The sequence below is a fragment of the Camelus ferus genome, chromosome 5, assembly GCF_009834535.1.
Source record: "Camelus ferus isolate YT-003-E chromosome 5, BCGSAC_Cfer_1.0, whole genome shotgun sequence".
Taxonomy (NCBI): Eukaryota; Metazoa; Chordata; class Mammalia; order Artiodactyla; family Camelidae; genus Camelus; species Camelus ferus.
The window spans coordinates 86,006,495-86,026,595 of record NC_045700.1 but is presented as its reverse complement, the minus strand read 5'-3'; the positions used below and the strand labels follow the sequence as shown (position 1 = coordinate 86,026,595).

Genomic DNA, 20,101 nt, shown 5'->3' with positions numbered 1-20,101 from the left:
CTGTGATAGTTACTTGAGTGGCCCCCAATGAACTTGATCTTCTATCATGCATGACCTTGCATAGCCTCTCCGACACTGACTCCCATTTTGACCAATGATTGGCCAATGGGGATATTAACAAGTATGATGCAAGCAGATAAATACTTGAATGTCAGCCATGTCCTCTTGGAAATAACTGCTCTTGGGAGCCAGCTGCCAAGCTATAATGATAGACTACTGAATTGTAAGAACCCACATGAAGCAAGACCCTGGAGAGTGAAAGACCGTCTTCTTGCCAAGCTCCCAGCTGAAGACAGTACCATGAGCGACCTCAGCTACACTACGTGGAGCAGAGCTACCCCGCTGAGTCCAGTCCAACCCCAGAATGAGAAACAAGAAATCACTGTCAAGCCACAAAGTTACGGGGTGGTTTGCTACACAGCCATACATAACTGGAACACCACTAGGGAGAAATTTCCTTAGTCTCAGGACCAAATTAAGACACAAACCAGAATTTATGTCCATTTCATAATTTTCTCTTCTTTGAGTACAGAAGAAACAGCCCTAATCCCATCCAAGATCTTTGTCTGGTGGGGGACCTCCCCCCTCAGCATCATCAGTCTTCCCCTCTCTTCTGGATCCTGTTCATTACCTTTCCTCTCATAATCATGCAAGTATGTGCATACATATCTTACCCCAGTCCCTCGTTTTCTTCCAGCTACCACCCCATTTCTCTGCATCTTCTCATAGCCTACCTTCTCAAAAAATTACATTTGCCCTCTCTCCACTTCCTCATAGTCCGTTTTCTCTTCAATCTCCTTTCAATTTGGTGTCTGCCTTCACCAGTCCCCACATCATTTTTGTCCTGATCACCAATGACCTCTATATTGCCAGATCTAACAGACACACTTCTGCCCTCAACCTAGCTAAGCTCTCAATGGCTTATTGCCATTTATCACTGTATCTTTATACCTTATCTCCCCTTGGCTTTTAAAGTACCTCCTGTTTGACTCTTACTTTCTGGCTACTTTTCCCATCTCCTTTCTTGACTTCTCTCACACTTAACTGAATCTCAGTAACACATGGATTATTTCTAGACCCTCTGATCTTTTTCTGCTCTCTCTCCCAAGGTGATTCTATCTAACCTAGTGGCTAAATGTCACCTTCATTCTAAGGACCACAAAAACTATACCGCTACCCCAATTCTCTAGAGAACGATTTCCAACTGTTTACTTTTTATCACCACTTAAATAGTTGACAAACATCTCAAGCATGTAAACCTGAAACTCAGTCCTTTCCTCATCTTCCCCAGCATGACAATACCTCCATCATATATTCACTTGCTCAATTTAGAATCATAGGGATCATGCCTGACTCTCTTACTTATTCTTTCAATCAATATTTAACTTGAGCAGGTACCAGCACCAAACATAGATTAATACAATTCTTGTCTACAGGGGTTCACTGCTTAGAGTCGGAAACAGACACGAAGGGATAATTACAACAAAACTGGGAAATTGTGATAGTAGAGGGCTAGATAAAACATGTCTGTAAGCAAACAGATAGGGCTCCAGTACTGTTCTAGGAAGTGGAGAAAACTATTTCAAATGTCCAGGTTCTGAGAAATTATGCTCTCCTTACAGGAACCATTCAGTATCGCATTTGGGTTATTACTTGAAGGGGACCAAACAAGTCAGCTCACAACGAATTATCCCTCAGGACAGAGTTCTCAGGTTTGAAATAAATGTTCTCGGAAGCATTTCCTAAGGTGGAGACTTTTGTCAGGCTGTGAATTCTCATTGTACCACTCGATTTGGATTATTCCTGCCCCAATCAGATGTCTTTAAGTTATTTTTCCCCTCAGTATTTTTACAGAATATCATTAGAAAGCCCACTTCATTTCTTTCTCTCTGCATTTTTGTTTTGTTCCAACCTAGCATAATTTTAGAGTTGCAGGAAATTTGACAACCCTTGTAAACCTCCTACTCTCCGGAGACATATGAGCATTACATAATTGAATAGTGAGGTACACTGCTTAATACACAGGCATTTTTATTTTAAGTGTTTGCATTTGGTGACAACTTGAGTGTTAATAAAAGTATATGCAAACTTTATATATCATGATCCTATTTCATAGGATCATATTTCACTTAGGAAGTCCTAGTCCTTGTAAACAATTTCATATTTTAGTGTGATAGTCTCTGGAAGTGTGAGAGTTAATGGAAAATAATTGTGCTTGATATGAAAAAATATTAAAATTATTAACAAAGTGTGGCTTTTATTGTACCTGTAGGGGTGGAAAATGTCACAGTTAATATTGAATATCGCAAAGAATTACTCCCCAGTTCAATAAATACTCCAGTGGAGTAAGTAATTACTGGTCACAGACCTGAGTTGGCATGGAAGAGTGGAAATTAGTTTGTGAGAATTATCTCAACTATTTTTAGATAATGTATCTCGAATTAGTGGATTTAACATTAATCTTTACAACTTTATTTCCAAAACAATAAAGGTCGACTTCAATATGTATTTATTAAGCATATCATGCTTCAGGAAATTTAGTAGGACTATAAAAAGGAGTAAGGCCTTTAAGAATACACAGTCCAAAGAGGAAGGTAGTCTTGCAGAAAAAAACAGCAATGCGTAGTGTGGCAACACACTGTGGAAGGGAGCACTTTAAAAAAGGGTGCTTATGTTTTGTAGATATGTTCATTAGTGTCTTTTTTTTTTTTTTTAGATTCCCCATATGAGTAATATCATATGGTATTTTTCTCTCTTTCTGGCTGACTTCACTTAGAATGATGATCTCCAGATCCACACATGTTGCTGCAAATGGCATGATTTTATTTATTATTTTTTATGGCTGAGTAGTATGTACACCAGAAATTGACACCTTGTAACTGACTATACTTCAGTTTTAAAAAAAGGTGCTTACTTTCTGGGAAAACACAGTCCTGGGAGGACCTGGGTAAGCCGTCCCTCCAAGAGGTTTGAGGCAGGAGTATGAAGACTGTGAGGCATTTTCCCAGGGCCCTAGCAAAGTAAGCTGCTCTTCAATACAGACAAAGCTAGGAGCAATGGCCCGGGGCCCGGAGTGGGTGTGTTCGGACGGCCAGAGGGAACACTGAGCTCCAGGTTGTGGGCCCAGCCTGGGCTGAGTGGGAAAAGCGAGGCTGGTGCAGCCTTAGAGGGCTTGCAGGCAGCTCTCAAAGCGGGCCCTTAGAACGTTATCTTACAGGTTCTAAACCAGAATTTGTGTTTTGGAAACACGAACGTTAAACACAACCTTTTGCGTGTATTTACTTGATGAACTCGCTGCGGCTGCTCTGTTTATAATTTAAGCATCTATAGATCTTTTATGGAAACTCGTTCTTGGCTCACAACATTTCAGATTGCAAGGGAAAAAATGTAAATGCAATCAGCAGCCCACATTTAATGAGTTTTCATCTATATGGGGTGCTAGCATCCTTTTCGCAAGGAAAAGTTTTCACAGATAGGACAAGTGTACCCTAAATATATCCAGATATCTATATCTACCTCGATATATCTATGTCCGTAACTACATCTATAGCCCTGGTAAGGAAGGAATGGAGGTAGGATTTTCAGTAACTCTTCCAACCAGAAAGGTAATACTTTTCTCTTTCTCATCAGTTCCACTTCCACCTTGGTCTAAGCAACCCTGTTCTAAGCAATCCTCCTCCCTCATCTGATTCACTCACTACAGTGGCCTCCTGACTGGTCTTCCTGATTCTGCATCCGACCCCTCGGGGCCCATCCTCACCACAGTCACCACAAATTCCTCTCAGACGTACACTGCCGCTCTTCTGCTCCACCACCTGCAAGGGCTCCCTCGGACACAAAGCCCTGGACGGCCTAAGAGGAAGGTTCTGCAGGGTCTCACCCTTTTTCCTCTCTGACCTCATTGCCTGGTCTTCCCTTTTTACCCGCGACGCTCTCCCCACCCACACCGCCCTCCTTCCTCTGCACCCCCTGCCTTTGGGTCTTTGCAGCAACTGTTTTCTCCCTTTGGGAAACTCTATCTCGAGCTACCCTCCTAAGTCACATCCTTATCGCCCTACTGGCCATGCAAGTTATCGACTGAGTGTTTCTCACTTCCAATCGCATCCTCTTTTCCTGCTTCTGACAAGGGATCGCGGTCCTTTGAATACTTTCTCCTGGGCCATCTAGCACAACGTTAAGCTTTGTCAGTAGAGGGCGCTGGAGAGACATTACAGCAGAAAAGGGTTTTACCTCCTGGTTCCAGGGCCAGCTCTTGCCTTTCAGGTAGCTTTCCCGTACCTCGCTCCTGCGCTGCAGAGCATGCAGTTTCACTAGCACTTGGCCCCCTGAAACACCCCAAAACCATCGGCTGCCTGCAACAACTCCAGCCCCCAGCAGTGGAGTACCTCTGATGAGAAACTCCGGTGAACACCTTTCCCCAGTGCCTTAGAGGGTGGTTTTTCAGCAAGTTCCAGAGGGAAGATTTCGGTCAAGAAGAACGCCATTCCACCACTGCGATGTCTCTGCCATCCAATAATCCACCACTATGACTCCCAATGAGGCACGGACCTCAGTCCTGGCTGGGGGTCTCGATCTCAGCCCTAGGACCAGTGACCACTCTTCACTCTCATCCTGTATTCTTTGCCGTTTTCTTTACTTCTTTCTAGCTCATCCCCTGTTACTGTAATCCTCAGTTATAGGTAATAATTCTTTACAGTAAATATTCCATGTTCACATGACTGTGTGGTTTTTCTCTCCTCATTGGCACTAGATCGATCCAGTATCTTAGCTCAAACATCAGGACGAAGTCTTTTCTATTCTCTCTTCTTAAATGTGCCCCAGCCTTTCAGATCTCTTTGCCTGGCTCTAGTTTATTCTTCCTTCCATAGCACGTAAACCATTCCAACATACTAGCTAATTTATGGATTTATCACGTCTACTGTTTATCAACTGCTTCCACCTGCTAGAATATAAATCCCTCAAAGGTCATGCATCTTTTTTCCAAAAGTCACTCATGGATGTATCTCAAACTCCTAGAATAGTGTCCGGCACATAGTAGGTACTCAAATAAATATTCATTGAGGGAATAACCTCATACAGCACAAGCAGCTGCCTCTTTGAATATACTGGCCCATGTTGGAGAAATTTAACTTATTTTTAGTGGCTACAGTCAGCATATTTCCATATCCTTTGGAGACTAAGAAAGATGTGAATCCTTCTATTCCAAATTACAGAAGTTGTTTATCACTCTATGCGTAGCCCTTAAGACACAGGTTTTGCTCTACCACCGTATAAGACTGGGTTTCAACACTCTCAAATTCATTTTGTGTTTGCACCAAATCAACAACTTCTTACTCAGTTATTTTTTTAATGTGGCAATTAATTTTATATTTAATCCAGGATTCACCATCAAGCTGGTGTGCATATGTTGCAAAAACAAAGATTCCTACAGACAATGAAATCCAAATTTTAGTTAGAAATACAAGAGAGCACCCCAGCTAAGGAAGAGATGGGTATGGCTCTGCCTTCATGATCTGATGGCACAGAGATAGAACATACATTTCCTCTTTTTCCCCCAAGCTTATATCTCACATAAACAATCATGGCCAGATTATCCAGACACAGTTAGGAGAAAGGAAATAAAATGGAAACATATAAAAACAGGCAAGGGACATAATTTTCGTGTCTTCTTGTTTCTACTTAACACGTGGGTGCGAGGTCTGTGTATTCTGTGGGAGTATCTCAGGTTGAATTACATCTCTGGGTACTCTCGGCTTTCTCTTAAAGGTAACCCAGCCCTTCACATTTCAGAGAGATGGGAGATTCTATAAGATAAAATAAACAACTGACCTCCCCCAAATAAAGATTCTATATGGACTGTGGGTCCTCAATTATTTGAAAGCACAAGGATATAGCTCAGTTCGCTTTGTCACATTTTCTGGAGGAAGGAAGAACATTCTCATTCACTTGCAATGCACTTTTTCATTTTGAGCATTTTTATAAGGGATATTTCTAAAATACCTTGCATCCTTATTTTCAGCACTTTACAGTATGTCCTCTGAGAAGCCATCCCTGACTCCTAGCTGGGGTAGGTGCCCTTGATCTATGCTCACTCAACAGGCCCTGCACATCCCCCACCAGGGAACTGGTCCCACGTCACCATGGCTGCCTGTTTAATCAGCGGTGGCCCTCTCTGGGTTGTAATGTCTTTTAGGGGAGATAACGTACCTTTCCTGTTTCTCCATTACCTAGCACAGTGCCCTGCACATAGCACATAATAAGTATTTGTTGACTAATGACATCCTCAGGGCCATCACACCAACACTGAAAATACCAGGAGGCAAATTAGCATCAAGGCCTTTTAAGAGAGCGGTGCTCTTTGACTGATACTAAGTATATAAACTCTTCACGTTTGGTTTCTCTACCCTTAGCATCAGTAAAACAATCCTTGCTCTCCCTTTTCCCATGCTTATCCATTGCTTCCAGTAACAAATTTATAAGTTTTTTTTTTTTTAAAGCTGCAATTGACATTCTGTAAAATCCATGAGCTTTAGTGCAAGAAGGAGTTTGGCTTCCCTAAACTGAGCTCTTTTTTAATTCCTCTTAATTTTCAGCTGTTCTCATTAGATGGAGTTGTCAAGAAGCAGAGATTTCCAAAGGGCAATGTGTTCCCATGTTCTGCTTCAAACAATCAACTTAGTTGAATACATATTAATAGCAAAAAAAAAAAAATTTTAAAGAGTTTGTCTTCAATCACTGCCCTCCCACTTAACAAGCAAAAGCACAGAAAGCAACGCATATTATAGACACTCTCAGTACAGGCGTAGGGCCATAAAATCGAAGCACTCATTCTACAGTAAGTATGTGCTTTCACTGAGGTCAATTAAAGGCAAGATTTATGCACACAGGCAATCACTCTGCCTTAAAAAATGGCTTGACACACTCTTCTGGAAGGCAGAATGAAGAACCGCTCAGAAGCTGGATGCCTACAGAATAGAAAAACAGAATTAATCTAGAAGAACATACCTGACCTCTAAGACTATGACATAAATAGCTAAGGGGAACGCTAAAATCTGTAAGAATAGGAAAGCTTAAAACTGACTTCCAGAAGACATTCTAGGGAAAGAAGTCTCTCTGTTGCATCTCAATTGAGAAATTGTGGGGTTTTTTTTAAACCTTATCTAAAGGGGACAAGCAGACTGTTCTTTGACTTAAAACATGAAGATAAACTAAAAGGGACATGGTGCCAATAACACATTACATCCTTGTCAAGAGTATTCTTTGCCACGACCTGTAATTAATTTGTGGACGTACCAAGATTCAGAATTGTTAAAAAAAAAAAATGGAGGAAGTATATTATAAGGTTTCACAAACCTAAGAGCAAGCAAGACCATCTCATCCTTTAAATCATTCAGAGTGGTTACTGCATCGTAAACAAAGCTGGGGCTGGAGTGATGGATGGACGGCCGACACACTTGCTCCCTGAGGGTCATCAATCACCACGCTTTTCCTCTAAGCTCTCCAAATGCCTGAACTTCTTTCTACACTGAAGATTCTTGAAAGTGCATTAACTCTTCATAGCAATTAGTCTCCTGGAAGACTCATTTAAGAAAGAGCACGTTATTCAAAATATGCGTCTTCAGCATTAAGCCCTACTCTGTGGAAGGCATGGTGCAAAGACCAAAAGAAGAGGTCTGCGTGTTTAAGGAGTGCTGAGGCTCATAAGGATACAACAGTAGGTAAATGTTTAGAATACCATGTAACCAATAGTATAGAACTGGAGTTGTACACAAAGTACACACACACAAAAAATGTGCTTCCAAACGTAATCACAGAGAAGGTAGCGAGTGCACTGCGATCTTGATATCTGAGTGGAAATTTGCCATAGAGACTAAATTGGAGAAGACATTCCAGAAAGAGGGGATTTCACATTCAAGGCCACAGAGGCAGGAGCAAGCTTGGCTTGTTCAGAGACAGTGATACAGTTTGGGAATGCTGTGAGAGTCATGAACGGTGGGAGACGTGGCTCTGCAGGTTGGCAGGGGTCAGATGATGGTTATGTTCAAGTGTTGTGCTTTGATCAGATGGATGAAGAACAGGACACGGTCCCACGAAATCATGAGCTGAATAGTGACATGGTTGGACATGCCTAGGAGAAAAGCCTCCCTGAAAGTCATAAAAAGGCAACTCATGGGGCCAGTGAGATGCCCGAGCAGTTGTCCTCATGAGAAATGACGCTGGTCTGAGATAGCAGCGTAAGAGTGCCCATGATGGAGAGGGTCAGACAGGAGAGGCTGAGGAGCAGAACCCGCTGCACTTGATAACTAATGAGACGCCAGGAGTGAGGTAAGGAGAGCAAACCGATAAGGCCCTCACATTTCTAAACTGAGTATCAAGATAGGAAACCCTGAGGAAACTGCTGAGTCTACGGTCATGATGAGTTTGAAGACTCTGTGACATCTACAGATAGGTGTGGGTCCAGAGATGCAGTCAGACATTCGGAGAGTGTGTAGAATTCATCACTTGCTTATTCAACAAATATTAAAGTGGAAGATGAGAGCCAAGGACAGAGTCTGGAGACGTCATCATTTGGGAATCTGGAAGAACAAGAGCCACCACCCACACCGTGCATGAAAAACAGAGAAAGAGAGACTTTAGGAAACACAGGAATGATCAGTGGTCTAAAATGCTGAAGAGAAATAGCAAAGGACAGGCATAGAAGAAAGCCAGTGAGATGGGGACCAAGACTGGGTTCAGTGGCCCAGTGAAGGTGGAGTCCGCAGTAAAGTGTGGATCTGGAGCAAATGAGAGTTGAGATCACAGAGCAGGGACATGTAGAAAGTCTTGTACAACCAGGTAAACAAAGAAGGAGGGCTGCAGGCTTGTGTCTTGAGGAGACCCCTGGGACAAATTAGCAATAGGTAAGATTAGTATCAAAGTTAGATTCCTCTGAAATGAGCTAATCCCATTTCCCACATGCCTTGGGAGTTCACCCACTGGAAAGATTCCTGCCCATTACTGATAAATCTGTGAGATGCAGAGTATGGGTACAGAGGAAATCATGCACTTTCTTAAAATTAAAAACGACATTTTAACTGTTTGGTGAAAAATCAAATGCTTTGTGTAATCAAATGGGAGAAAATGCTTTCTTTTTTAATCAGAAATACTCTCAGAAAGACACCGACTCGGGTTAGAACGATTGGGAAGGGGCTGGGTTAACTCTCAGAGAGCATGCTTCTGTCAGTGCAGGAAGGCTCTGAACTCCCTTTTAAGGATGACATTCTCTTGTTATCTTCAGGGTGTAGGGGCCCGACTAAAGTCTAGAGAAGAGAAGAGGTGATGGTTCTGCAGAGAAGAGAGCTAAAAGAGATAGAGATCATTTAAAGAAGGCAGGCTATCAACTCTTTTCCCTCAGTTTTCTTGCAAAATCTTAGTAACTTAAGAATTTATTACATTACTTCCTAATGCTTCCATATAAATGCAAAGAAGAAATAAATCTCTATCCAGATTTGAGGCCAGACAAAAACAGAGACCACGGGGACTTGCAATGAGGGTTCCCTTCAGTACTTTCTTCTTCACTGGAGGGCACATGCTTTCTGAGGTCTACTGACACCTAATTGGAAATTGATGTGAGACAGGAAGGGGGCAGGGCACAGCCATTCAAGGAATGCTACAGCGATTAACATCAAAATGGTGGAAGAGTCAACCCCCAGCTGGCCTTGAGGCTCAAGATGGTGGCAGATTCAACTTCTAGCAGATCTTGAGCTTCATTATACACCCATTGTAATTAATTAACATAGTAAATAACATGCCCACAAGCACCATGGCAGTCCCAAAGCTAGCCACAAAAGGTCAAAGAGTGGGAAATGGCCAACTTCCTGGGAATCCCAGCCCCTTCCCCAAGCTAGTTAGACTGGTCCTTCCACTTATTAGCATATGAAGCCACTGAGCCCATAAAAACTGGCAACACAGTGCTTTGTGGCTACAGTCCCCTCTCTCTCCCTCTTTGGAGACCCCACACTCTGTCTATGGAGTGTGTATCTACTTTTAATCTGAGCACCCAACCCCCATGGATGGCCTTTCTCTTGCCTTTCGATGTATCTCTCTAAAAAAATCTACCTCTTCTCAACTGTGGCTTACTCTTGAACTCTTTCCTGCCCAAAGCCAAGGTCCCACACTTGGTGGCGCACATCCCAGGGGCTCAACCGAAGCCTGGGACACGGCCCTCCTCATACCCCACATCCGTTTTTCCTGCATCAAATGTAGGTGTTGCAATTCAGAAGTCACAAAATTTGGGAATGTGTAGTCTCATCTTTACTTGTTATAAAAATGCTACCCAACAGGTAGACAAAGGAGAGGAAGGTACTTGGTATTAATTACCACTGCTAATCCCTACAATGCTGGAATTCTGGAGAAACCAACAGGCCAAAGCTCTGAAGAGTATCTTTGCCATATCAAAGATGCTGTGTATTATCTAGCCCACATCCATCTGGTGTTTTAGGGAACAGTGACTGCTGGGTTAAGTTAACCCACTGAGTCAACAAAAGAGCTCATCAGCTAGGAAAATCAGCAATGAAGATCAAGTAGACATTTATGCACACTACTACTTTTTATATTTATACCACATTGGTGTCAATAATTTACTTGGATCTTTATGCAACAGAATGCCGTTGTCCTGGGAGCTGCTGGACTGAGAAGTATATTTTCTCATGTCTTCCATATAAAGCTGAGGCCAAAAGAAATGAGATTTTATTTTCAACTCAAAAATAATAAACCAGGCATTTGACATCAGGAATGACTTCCTTTACATAGAAAAAAGGAAAGACAAATTAAAAAATGAGAAAAGGAGTTATATTTTGCCCTATTTATTTACCAATTATTTATATGTCTTGTGATATTTATATTATTCTATTGAATTATAGTTTACTTCCTACATTGCTAATTAACTTTCCACAAGCTGACTTCTTAAGTATCTAATCAGGTAGCTAGATAGTTTTTGGGAAAGCAATATATGCTGAGTAGGCAGAATTCTAGACTGGTGCACAAGACTCCTACACCCTGTATAATTCCCTCTACTCGAGTGTAAGCAGGACTGTGAAGATGATGGTATCTTACTCCCGTGATGGAGTTACAGTATATGGGGAAAAGGTGAAAGGGTTTTCCAATTGTAATTAAGGTTCCTAATCAGTTGATTCTGCTTTCATCGAAAGGGTCTCTTTAAACAAAGACCTAAGCCTTCCCTGAAGGGAGAGAATCAAAGGGAGGGACACTCTTTCCTTCTGTCTTTAATGAACTAAGCAACCATGTGATCTACAACCACAAGGAAATGAATTCTGATAACACCCACATGAGCATGAAAGGACCTTGAGCCTCAGACAAGGACCCACCTGGAATGCAGCCTTGGGAGACCCTGAGAAGACTCCTGACTCACAGAGATTGTGAAATAATCAACATGTATTGTTTCAGCCACTAAATTGGTGTCAGCTTGTTGTACAGCAATGGAACACCTTCAAAATCAGTGCCCTGATCACAACAGACACCTTGGGCTTATCGGTCTCTCCTGGAAGACTTCATCTGTGCCAATAACATGGATGCAAATCCTCTTATGAATCTAAGATATTGAAACAAATGAGGCTAAATCCAGACTGTTACTCAAAGGGGGTTGGGTGAGCCATAAAAAGGCAGGGTAGTTCTTTGGACTAGAATCAACAACCATGGCAGGGACAGAGAGAAAGATGATTTGACTCACAAACTGTTTCATTCATGGGCCTCAGGGCACGTTCAGGAAAAGATCACACACTGTTTACGTACAACTCTACCCCTGCCTGAGCAGTCTGGTTTGACAGATGGCTTTTATACCAGGAAGCCTAGCAGCTTCTGATTCTGTCAACCTGGAAAGAGAAATCCAGGAATGTGGGCCTTCGATGACAATTCCCCACATCTCATCCCATAAAACAAACAAGAATACACACTAGACTGCTGCCTGAGGCCAAAACGATGCCAATTTCGAGAGCTTGTTTTCCACGTTCCTCGAGTTGTGTGAGTCTGGGGCTAAGTGGGGCTTTGAACACTTCTAGAAAGCACACTGTGAAGCACAAGAGCCACTTGTTATGTGAAAAAACAAGGCACAAAGCAGGCAAGTTGCAGTCATTTAAATGAGTCATTCAAAACACCACTGAAAAGCCATTGCTGAGCCCTTTGAAAGGAAAAAACCATTGGTGAGAAAAGAAGGGCCCTCTTAGGAAAAGATCCAAACAAATTCTGAAAGAGCTAAGCAGACATTCAAGAGGACTAAAATGTCCTCTTTGGAGCTTCTTCCAAACCTCCTTCATTCTGTTTACTTTCCAGGTCTGGCCCAGGAAGTCTGGAAAGCCACTGGCACTGTCTTGGCCGCTGAGAACACAGCCCAGGGCCGAGAGGAAGCATGGCCAGGTAATCTGAGCATCTGTTAGTCTCCAGGCTCTAAGCTATGTGCATGGCTCATGGATTTTACCTCAACTTGATAAGATGCCCAACAACTTGATAAGATGGATTACTTTTCCATGGCTATAGAACAAGGTATCACAAACAGAGCAGCTGAAAAATCAGTACCTCTCTATCAGTTCTACAGATCAGAAGTCTGGGCGTGGCCAGGACCCAGATGGCTGTGTTCTCTGCTCAGGGTCCCCCTGGCTGAAAACAAGGTGGCAGCCAGGCTAGGTCCTTGTCTGGAGGTTTTGGAAGAAAACCCACTTCCAAGCTCATTCATGTTAGCAGAATTCAGTTCCTTATAGGATTGAAGTCCTGTTTCCTTGCTGGTTTTTGCCAGAAACTACTCTCAACTGTTAGAGACCACCCACATTCCTGGCCACATGGGTTCCTCCATCTTCAGGTCACCAGTGGTGTGTCAGTTCCAGGAAATATACATGGTGAGTAGAGCAGGGAGTGTGGAAATCTGGATAAAAGTCTTGGATATGATTCCACCTGCCACTTTAGAATAGCAATATTGCTATTCCCATTTTACAGATGAGGAAAATGAGGCCATGAGAGAGAATGTGTTAAATGTTGGCAGCACTGATATGAAACCAACGTCTGTTTGTCTCTAAAGCCCATGTTTTTTTAATGTCACGCTGAGTCATTAAAGAAACAGTCTTAACATTTTTTTATGAGTATCCTGTGTGCCAGAAATCTAGGCTAGTCACTGAGATAGCAAAATGAAGCTTCTGGCTGGCCCTGACTGGTGCTGATTCAGGATCCCAAACTCAAATTCTGACCTGGGAAACCTGTAAATTCCCCAAGATAAATAAAATAGTGCCACTTGTAGCCACATAGATGGACCTGGAGATTGTCATTCTGAGTGAAGTAAGCCAGAAAGAGAAAGAAAAATACCATACGATATCACTCATACGTAGAATTTAAAAAAACAAAAAAGAAGACACTAATGAACTCATCTACAAAGCAGAAACAGACTCACAGACATAGTAAACAAACTTATTGGGGGAAAGGGGGTGGGAAGGGATAAACTGGGAGTTCAAGATTTCCAAATATTAACTACTAGATATAAAATAGATTAAAAAAATTTTTCTTCTGTATATAGGGAACTCTATTCAATGCCTTGTAGTAACCTATAATGAAAAAGAATATGAAAACGAGTATTTGTACGTGTATGTATGACTGAAGTATTATGCTGTACACCAGAAATTGACATGTAACTGACTATACTTCAATTAGAAAAAAAAAGCATACTGAACTTGTCTCTCCTCCTCTCTCCTCAAATGCCCAAGGTTGCTTTAGAAGCTTTACCTTGGCACAAAACCAGATTCGGACACTTTTAACTTATTAGCACGGAACAATGAAAGAGAAGCAAAAATTCTTTGAGGGAAAAACACATTCTTAAAATACCTTTAACTGTTTCTTCCAGAGCTAAACAACTAATCACATGGAAGATGCTCACATGGTTGTCATGCCAGATTTTCTGGTTTCTAGAAAAGATTCCTGTAAATTAGTGCTTGCTTCGTGACGTGGATAGAGGGAAACAAGCTGAGCCAGAGAACTGGAAATAAAATTGGGCATGGGTAACGTGAGGGAAAGGATCACTGTTCACCAGCGACTCCCCAGCACAGCAAGGTAGGTGCTCAAAGTATCTGCAGAATAAATGGTGGCACGAAAAACAGCGTTGCTGAAGGCTGTAACCTACTTTGTTTGGTAAACTTGAACAAAAGGCATTTATGTTTGGTTTTGTTTTGAAGGTGGTGACCCTCTGATGAACTTGGCTTTACTTTGGTTCTGGCACAACCACATGGTTCAAGTTTTAAGGACAGTTCGTGATTCCAACTGTTCCCGCAGTATCCCAATTTTTGACTCATAGATATGACTCTACCAAACATCTCTAGACAATAAAATTAGAAACCAGAAAAACCATCCCAACACATGCACATTTCTTCACTGCTTTGTAAGTAGACAACCGTGAAGTAATATCATACATTGAGTTGGAAATGACTTGTTAAAAGAGTTTAAAACAAATAGAAATCAATCAATCAATCAAATAAAATAAATGGAACTTCATTTTGGCAGCTGGGCAAAATAGGTGAAGGGGGTCAAAAGGTATAAACTTCCAGTTATAAAATAAAGAAGTCCTGGGAATGAGATGTACAACATGGTGAATGCAGCTAATAAGACTGCCTTGCATATCTGAAAGTTGCTAAGAGGCTACTTCTTTAAAGCTCTCATCACAAGAAAACCATGTGTAACCATGGATGGTGACAGAAGTTAATTTGACTTATTGTGATCATTTCACAATACACACCAATACTGGGTCACCATTTTGTACAGTGGTGAAACTGGTATGATGTTATACCTCAATTACACCTCAAAAATACTTAGTTATGTTTTTAAAGGAGTGTGAAGTGTGGAATTACTTGAAGTTTAGTAAAAATATGTTTTCCTCATTATACTAAATATATTAATATCATAATATTATTAAAAGGTTATTATACTTGGAGGATATTTCTCTGTTTATTTGGGTCATTGTATAAAATTATTAAGCCTACCATGTAGAATGTGAATCTGTATGGCTTTTATTTTTCTCTTCTATTTATGTTGAATATCGATGCTACACTAACCCCAAAGTTCATGTTATTCAGGCCTCTTCATAGGTGGTAAGTACACATTTAAAATTGTATTAACTTACACTTTTATAGCAATTTCTTTTTACCATGCACCATTGTGGGCATCAGCCCTCTGGCTTGTTGCAAGGCTGTGAGGGAGACAGGGTGTGATCAGTTTTCAGTGATTTGTAATCCTTTTAAAGTTAAAGAAACAGTCCCATTAGATCACTTGCCCAAAGTCAACATTTGCCCGCAGAGTCTAAGTATAGCCTCTTTTGCCTGCACCACAGAGCATCTCTAGGAATGATGCTACTGAGAAATGGGATGTGCCTTCACCTGAGCAATGGGAATGGAGGATGTGAGTTAGTACGGTCCCTGCTTTTTCTGCATCCTACATGAGACCCACGCAGCTTGTCAGCCTCTCATCCTTTCTAGTTAACTCCCTTATTTCATCTAATCTTTCCTCAAACTAAGCAGGTATCACAATGGAACAATAGAAAGGGGAAATTAAAATATTTTTTGCATATTTATTACCAGTTTACCTTCTCCAGTGTATAAATTTTTAAAGGTGTTATTATAAAAGATCTTAAAATAAAATAGTAAATGTGTTTTATTAATATGACAGAATTATAATTTTTAAAAACGGAATTATACTTTCTTAGTATGTGATTTTTTGTATGTGTGTGTTCATCATTAAACTGTATATATATTTTTCCTACTCTGAAAAGCTGTCTTGCTGCAAGTCCAGTTCTGTTTTACTTTTATCCACAGGGAAGTCATAATCCTCTTCTTAAATAGAAGCTGGTTACCATGGAAATCATTCTAATGCCAGTGAATCAATATTTTGATTTTGCTGACATTTAATGTAAAAAGAAAAGACAGACCAAGATTTATAAAAGTCATTTTTCATCTTTGTTATAATTTTGATAGCTAGAAAGATTGTAAAGAAAACATATGCTCCGTAATGAACTCCAGTTAACTCACAATGATAAAGGACTGAGAATTCATAAAAGAACAATCTACATATTTATATAATTTTGGCTTTGAGTACACACATGCATGCACGCCTTCAGACTCAAGATTTTTTCATCTCTGAACTAAGCCCTGATTCTCTCCTGTTATTAAAGTCATAACTTGGTAGAAGAGATTTGAATGTATCCAGTTTTTCAATTGCTTTTTGATTAAGTGTTCTGAAGAGAAGGTGAAATTTGCATTGAGAATCACTCTTCCTTAGAAGTCGACCATCTCTGCACCAGATCTTAACAGTCCGTCTGGTCCACTGACCATCCACAAAGACGCACTACAGCTGAAGGCTCCTCGCCCCATCCTTAGAGCTCCTTTTGAGGACAGATGTTGAACTTGAACCGAGTGTTTAATAAATCTCACTGCCCATAGTTTTCCAAATTTGAGATAAGACTTTCTGCTGCTGCTGTAATTTAGTCTCTGTCTCCTCTTCTGTCCTCAGAAGAAATAAAGATAACAGAGCTGCTGTCTTCTGTTTGATAACTAGCTGTTTAGAACCTTAGATCTTTAGATGGTGAGGGATCTGGAAGAATTCTGAGCTTCTCTACTTCAGGAATTGGTTTCTTCAAGCATCTCAAAGGAATGGTTATCACTTATATTTTTAAGACAACCAAATCACCACTCAAATGTTTCTTCTGTGGGACAGTCATGATTTTCCACATGTGTCCACTCTGAATACCCCAGGGTCCCCTCCTCGGAGGCAGGGCTATTCTGAGGCATGTATATTACACTGCATCCAGGAATGTTTCCAGCAACCTCACACACAGCTCGATAACACACTCCTTACTGGCTGCTGGTCTTGGCTGTTTCATTTTACACAATCCCCCCACCCCACACCCGCCACATGGTTATTTTATTCTTGAATCATTCTAGAGTATATTCAGACCCTCATCATTCTGAGACCACTGTTCTAAATTAGTAATCTGCTTTTGAAAACAATCTAATGTAATCAATTATGTAGTTTTCTGGCAGTAAAAATAGAAGCGGGGTTGCTTCTGGAAACAGGATTACAGAATATGAAGAAAAATGAAAGGCACCACGTATCACTATCAGAGGAAACTTAGGAACAACATTTAAAATTTACAAAAGGCAGATTTACTCTAGAGCTCTTTAGCTTATTAACAGGTAAATGAAACACCTGAAATTGTTTCTAAAACATCAATGTGTTACAAGTTGAAAGACATACTGATGACCCTGAGTCATGAGAATAAAGGATCAGATTTCTGATCTATTCCAAGGCAGCCGAGGAACAGTAAAAAGAGTTACCCAAATAAACAGACGCACACACACACATGCATTCAAAGCAGTGCCATTCATTGTAGCAAAACAAACACGGGACCAACCTAAGTATTCACCAAAGAGATAATGATTAAATAAAGCACCACGATGCACATGCCCTTCCTTAAAAATGGTGTTCCCCACAACAAACTGAATGCTATGGAAAGCGTCACAAGAAAATAAGGGAAAATACAAAACACAAGATTCTATGCACTAGGACTTTAATTTTGTAAATATGCATACACATGTTATTCACATATGTAACTCACCTCACGTACACACATATACTCATGATGTGTTTTCACATATATGTGAAGTAGGAAAACCTGAGCCTAAGTGGAGATTTTCCCAGTAGAATGCAAGGATTAACTCCATCTCCAGGAATTTATTTGTATTCTTCAATAGGCTATGAAGTTTTTGGTTTTTGACTATATAGGCACTTGGACACCGATTTGGGAGAAAGGAGAGATGAGGGCATTGGAAGAGATGGGACATGCCTCATGGGCAACCATCTCATGGACTAGGTTTGAGCTTCTGTGGAAGGCTGAGAGGAGAGGATGAGGGAGCTTTCGTGTGGGACCCAGGAGCCCAGGTGACAAAGCAACCTGCCCAGTTGAGGAAAGGACCACCTGCCTTCCACTCTCTGCTGCAAGCCACTGGGAACCTTGGAACACTGTGGGCTCAGGGGAGCCAGTCGGGAAGAATGTCAGGGACAAACAGGGTAAGGAAGCACTATGGGACCTGGCAGAGCCATGCTCTCAAGCTGGCCACTGGCAGCACTGGACACCCTGAAGCATTTTCCACACCTGATGCACAAAACTCCGAACAGGTCTGTATCAAAGCACACTTGGGACTTCTCGCCCACCAAGGGACTCCTCGGAAAAAACTCAGGAAAGCTGAAACTTATTTACTTCAAGCAAGGCTAAAGAGCTGGTGACTTCTGGGGTTAACCTGACCTAACTTATAATCATAGACCAGCAAGGAGGTTAAGATATATTTTATGCATGTATTTCATAACTGAGGTAAAATATAAGTAGAAATAGAAGATACTACTCAGCCATAAAAAAGAATAAAATAATGCCATTGCAGCAACATGGATGGACCTGGAGTTTGTCCTACTAAGTGAAATAAGCCGTAAAGAGAAAGAAGAATACCATGTGATTCACTTACATGTGGAATCTAAACAAATGACATGAATGAACTTGTTTATAAAACTGAAATAGACTCATAGACATAGAAAATAAACTTACGGTCATGGGGCAGGGGGCATAGAGGGATAAACTGGGAGTTCGGGATTTGTAGATACACACTACTATATATAAAATAGATAAACAACAAGGTTCTACTGTATAGCACAGGGAACTATATTCAATACCTTGTAATGGCCTATAATGAAAAAGAATATGAAAAAGAATATGTATGTATATATGGCTCTCCCCTCTCTCTCTCTCTCTCTATAATATATATATAGATATATGTATATAGCTGAATCACTGTGCTGTACACCAGAAACTAACACAACATTGTAAACTGGCTATACTTCAATTAAAAAAAAGATAAAAGACAGAAATTGAAGTAGAGATATGAATACATATATATATACACATACATACATGAATGCATGTGTGTATATACTACACACACATATCTGCATAAATCCATATTCACTGGAAGGAAGTATACCAAAATGTGAAAAAAAAATTATTTCTAAATTTTTCTTCTTTATATTTTCCCTCATTACAAGGTTCCCCTCATAATCACATAATATGTCTATAATTATACAAGTTAATAATTATAAAAGCAAGAAAATATAAATTTTAGATTTATTTCCAGGCAAACTAATTTCCTAACTATTCATAACTTTAAGGAGGGGGTCAGAAAACTCACATATCGCCTTTCCTTTCTAATGATACAAATGATACACGTTTTGGGGGTTGTCACTGGACAACACCCCAATAAATAGCCATCCCCCAGGATTCTTCTTTCCTAAGACTTCAGGGAGGGGGAGGCAGGGTTATGGGACCCGGGGGGAAGGCAGATGCGGGTTAGCACGCGGACCCGAGCACGGGGTCTGAAACCTCCTTCCCGGCCGGGGCGGAGGCGGGCTTTACCTTCGGTCCGCTCGGCGCCTTTCCCGCTCTTGCTGGCCGCTGTGCTGTTGACCGTCTCCGACGACGTGCTCAGCTTGGTGCTGGGGTCCCGCTTGGGCTTGGGCGGTGGCTGTCTCCGGGAGCCACAGCTGCTGTCGTCGTCTGTGCCCCCGACCGAGTGCAGCGACTGCGACCTGACGGAGAAGCCGCCGGAGCAAGGATGCGCGAGCCTGTCCTGGGGAGCGGGCATCGTCATGAATCCCATGCGGAAGTGTTTGCCCACGTAACTGCCCTCGTGGCCTCGCCCCACGTCTCCACCGATGCTGTAAGAGAGAGACGAAATCCGGGCGGAGTGAGCCAGGCTGTGCCAGGTCCTGGGGACGAGCATGTTTGTAACAGTGGCTAGGTCACAATTTAACCTTAGACTGGTGAGGAAACGCTTGCATTAGCATGAAAATGTTCTGCACTTTTGCATTCAATAGGACAGTCAAGCAAGTGTAACTTGATTATAACCAGAAATCCTGATCTACGTATCCAGATACTCTCAAAAGAGTATTCTAAAGGGGGCGTGGGGGTGGGAAGCTACCACAAAGCACATCTTCAATTGCTTTTCTTTGCTTGGAGGTAAATCTTGTCGGTGGTTGG

General features: G+C 41.4%; 1 protein-coding gene across 1 annotated transcript in view; it reads right to left on the bottom strand.

Moving 5' to 3' along the window:
• The window catches only part of NYAP2 (neuronal tyrosine-phosphorylated phosphoinositide-3-kinase adaptor 2), a 138,745-nt gene extending 118,988 nt beyond the window's left edge, over nt 1-19,757 (bottom strand). Inside the window, exon 1 of the mRNA XM_032480374.1 lies at nt 19,478-19,757. Within this exon, the coding sequence (XP_032336265.1) occupies nt 19,478-19,721 (244 nt within the window). The 5' untranslated portion in view covers nt 19,722-19,757. The remainder of the gene's footprint in view (nt 1-19,477) is intronic.
• Between the last annotated feature and the right edge of the window lie 344 nt (nt 19,758-20,101).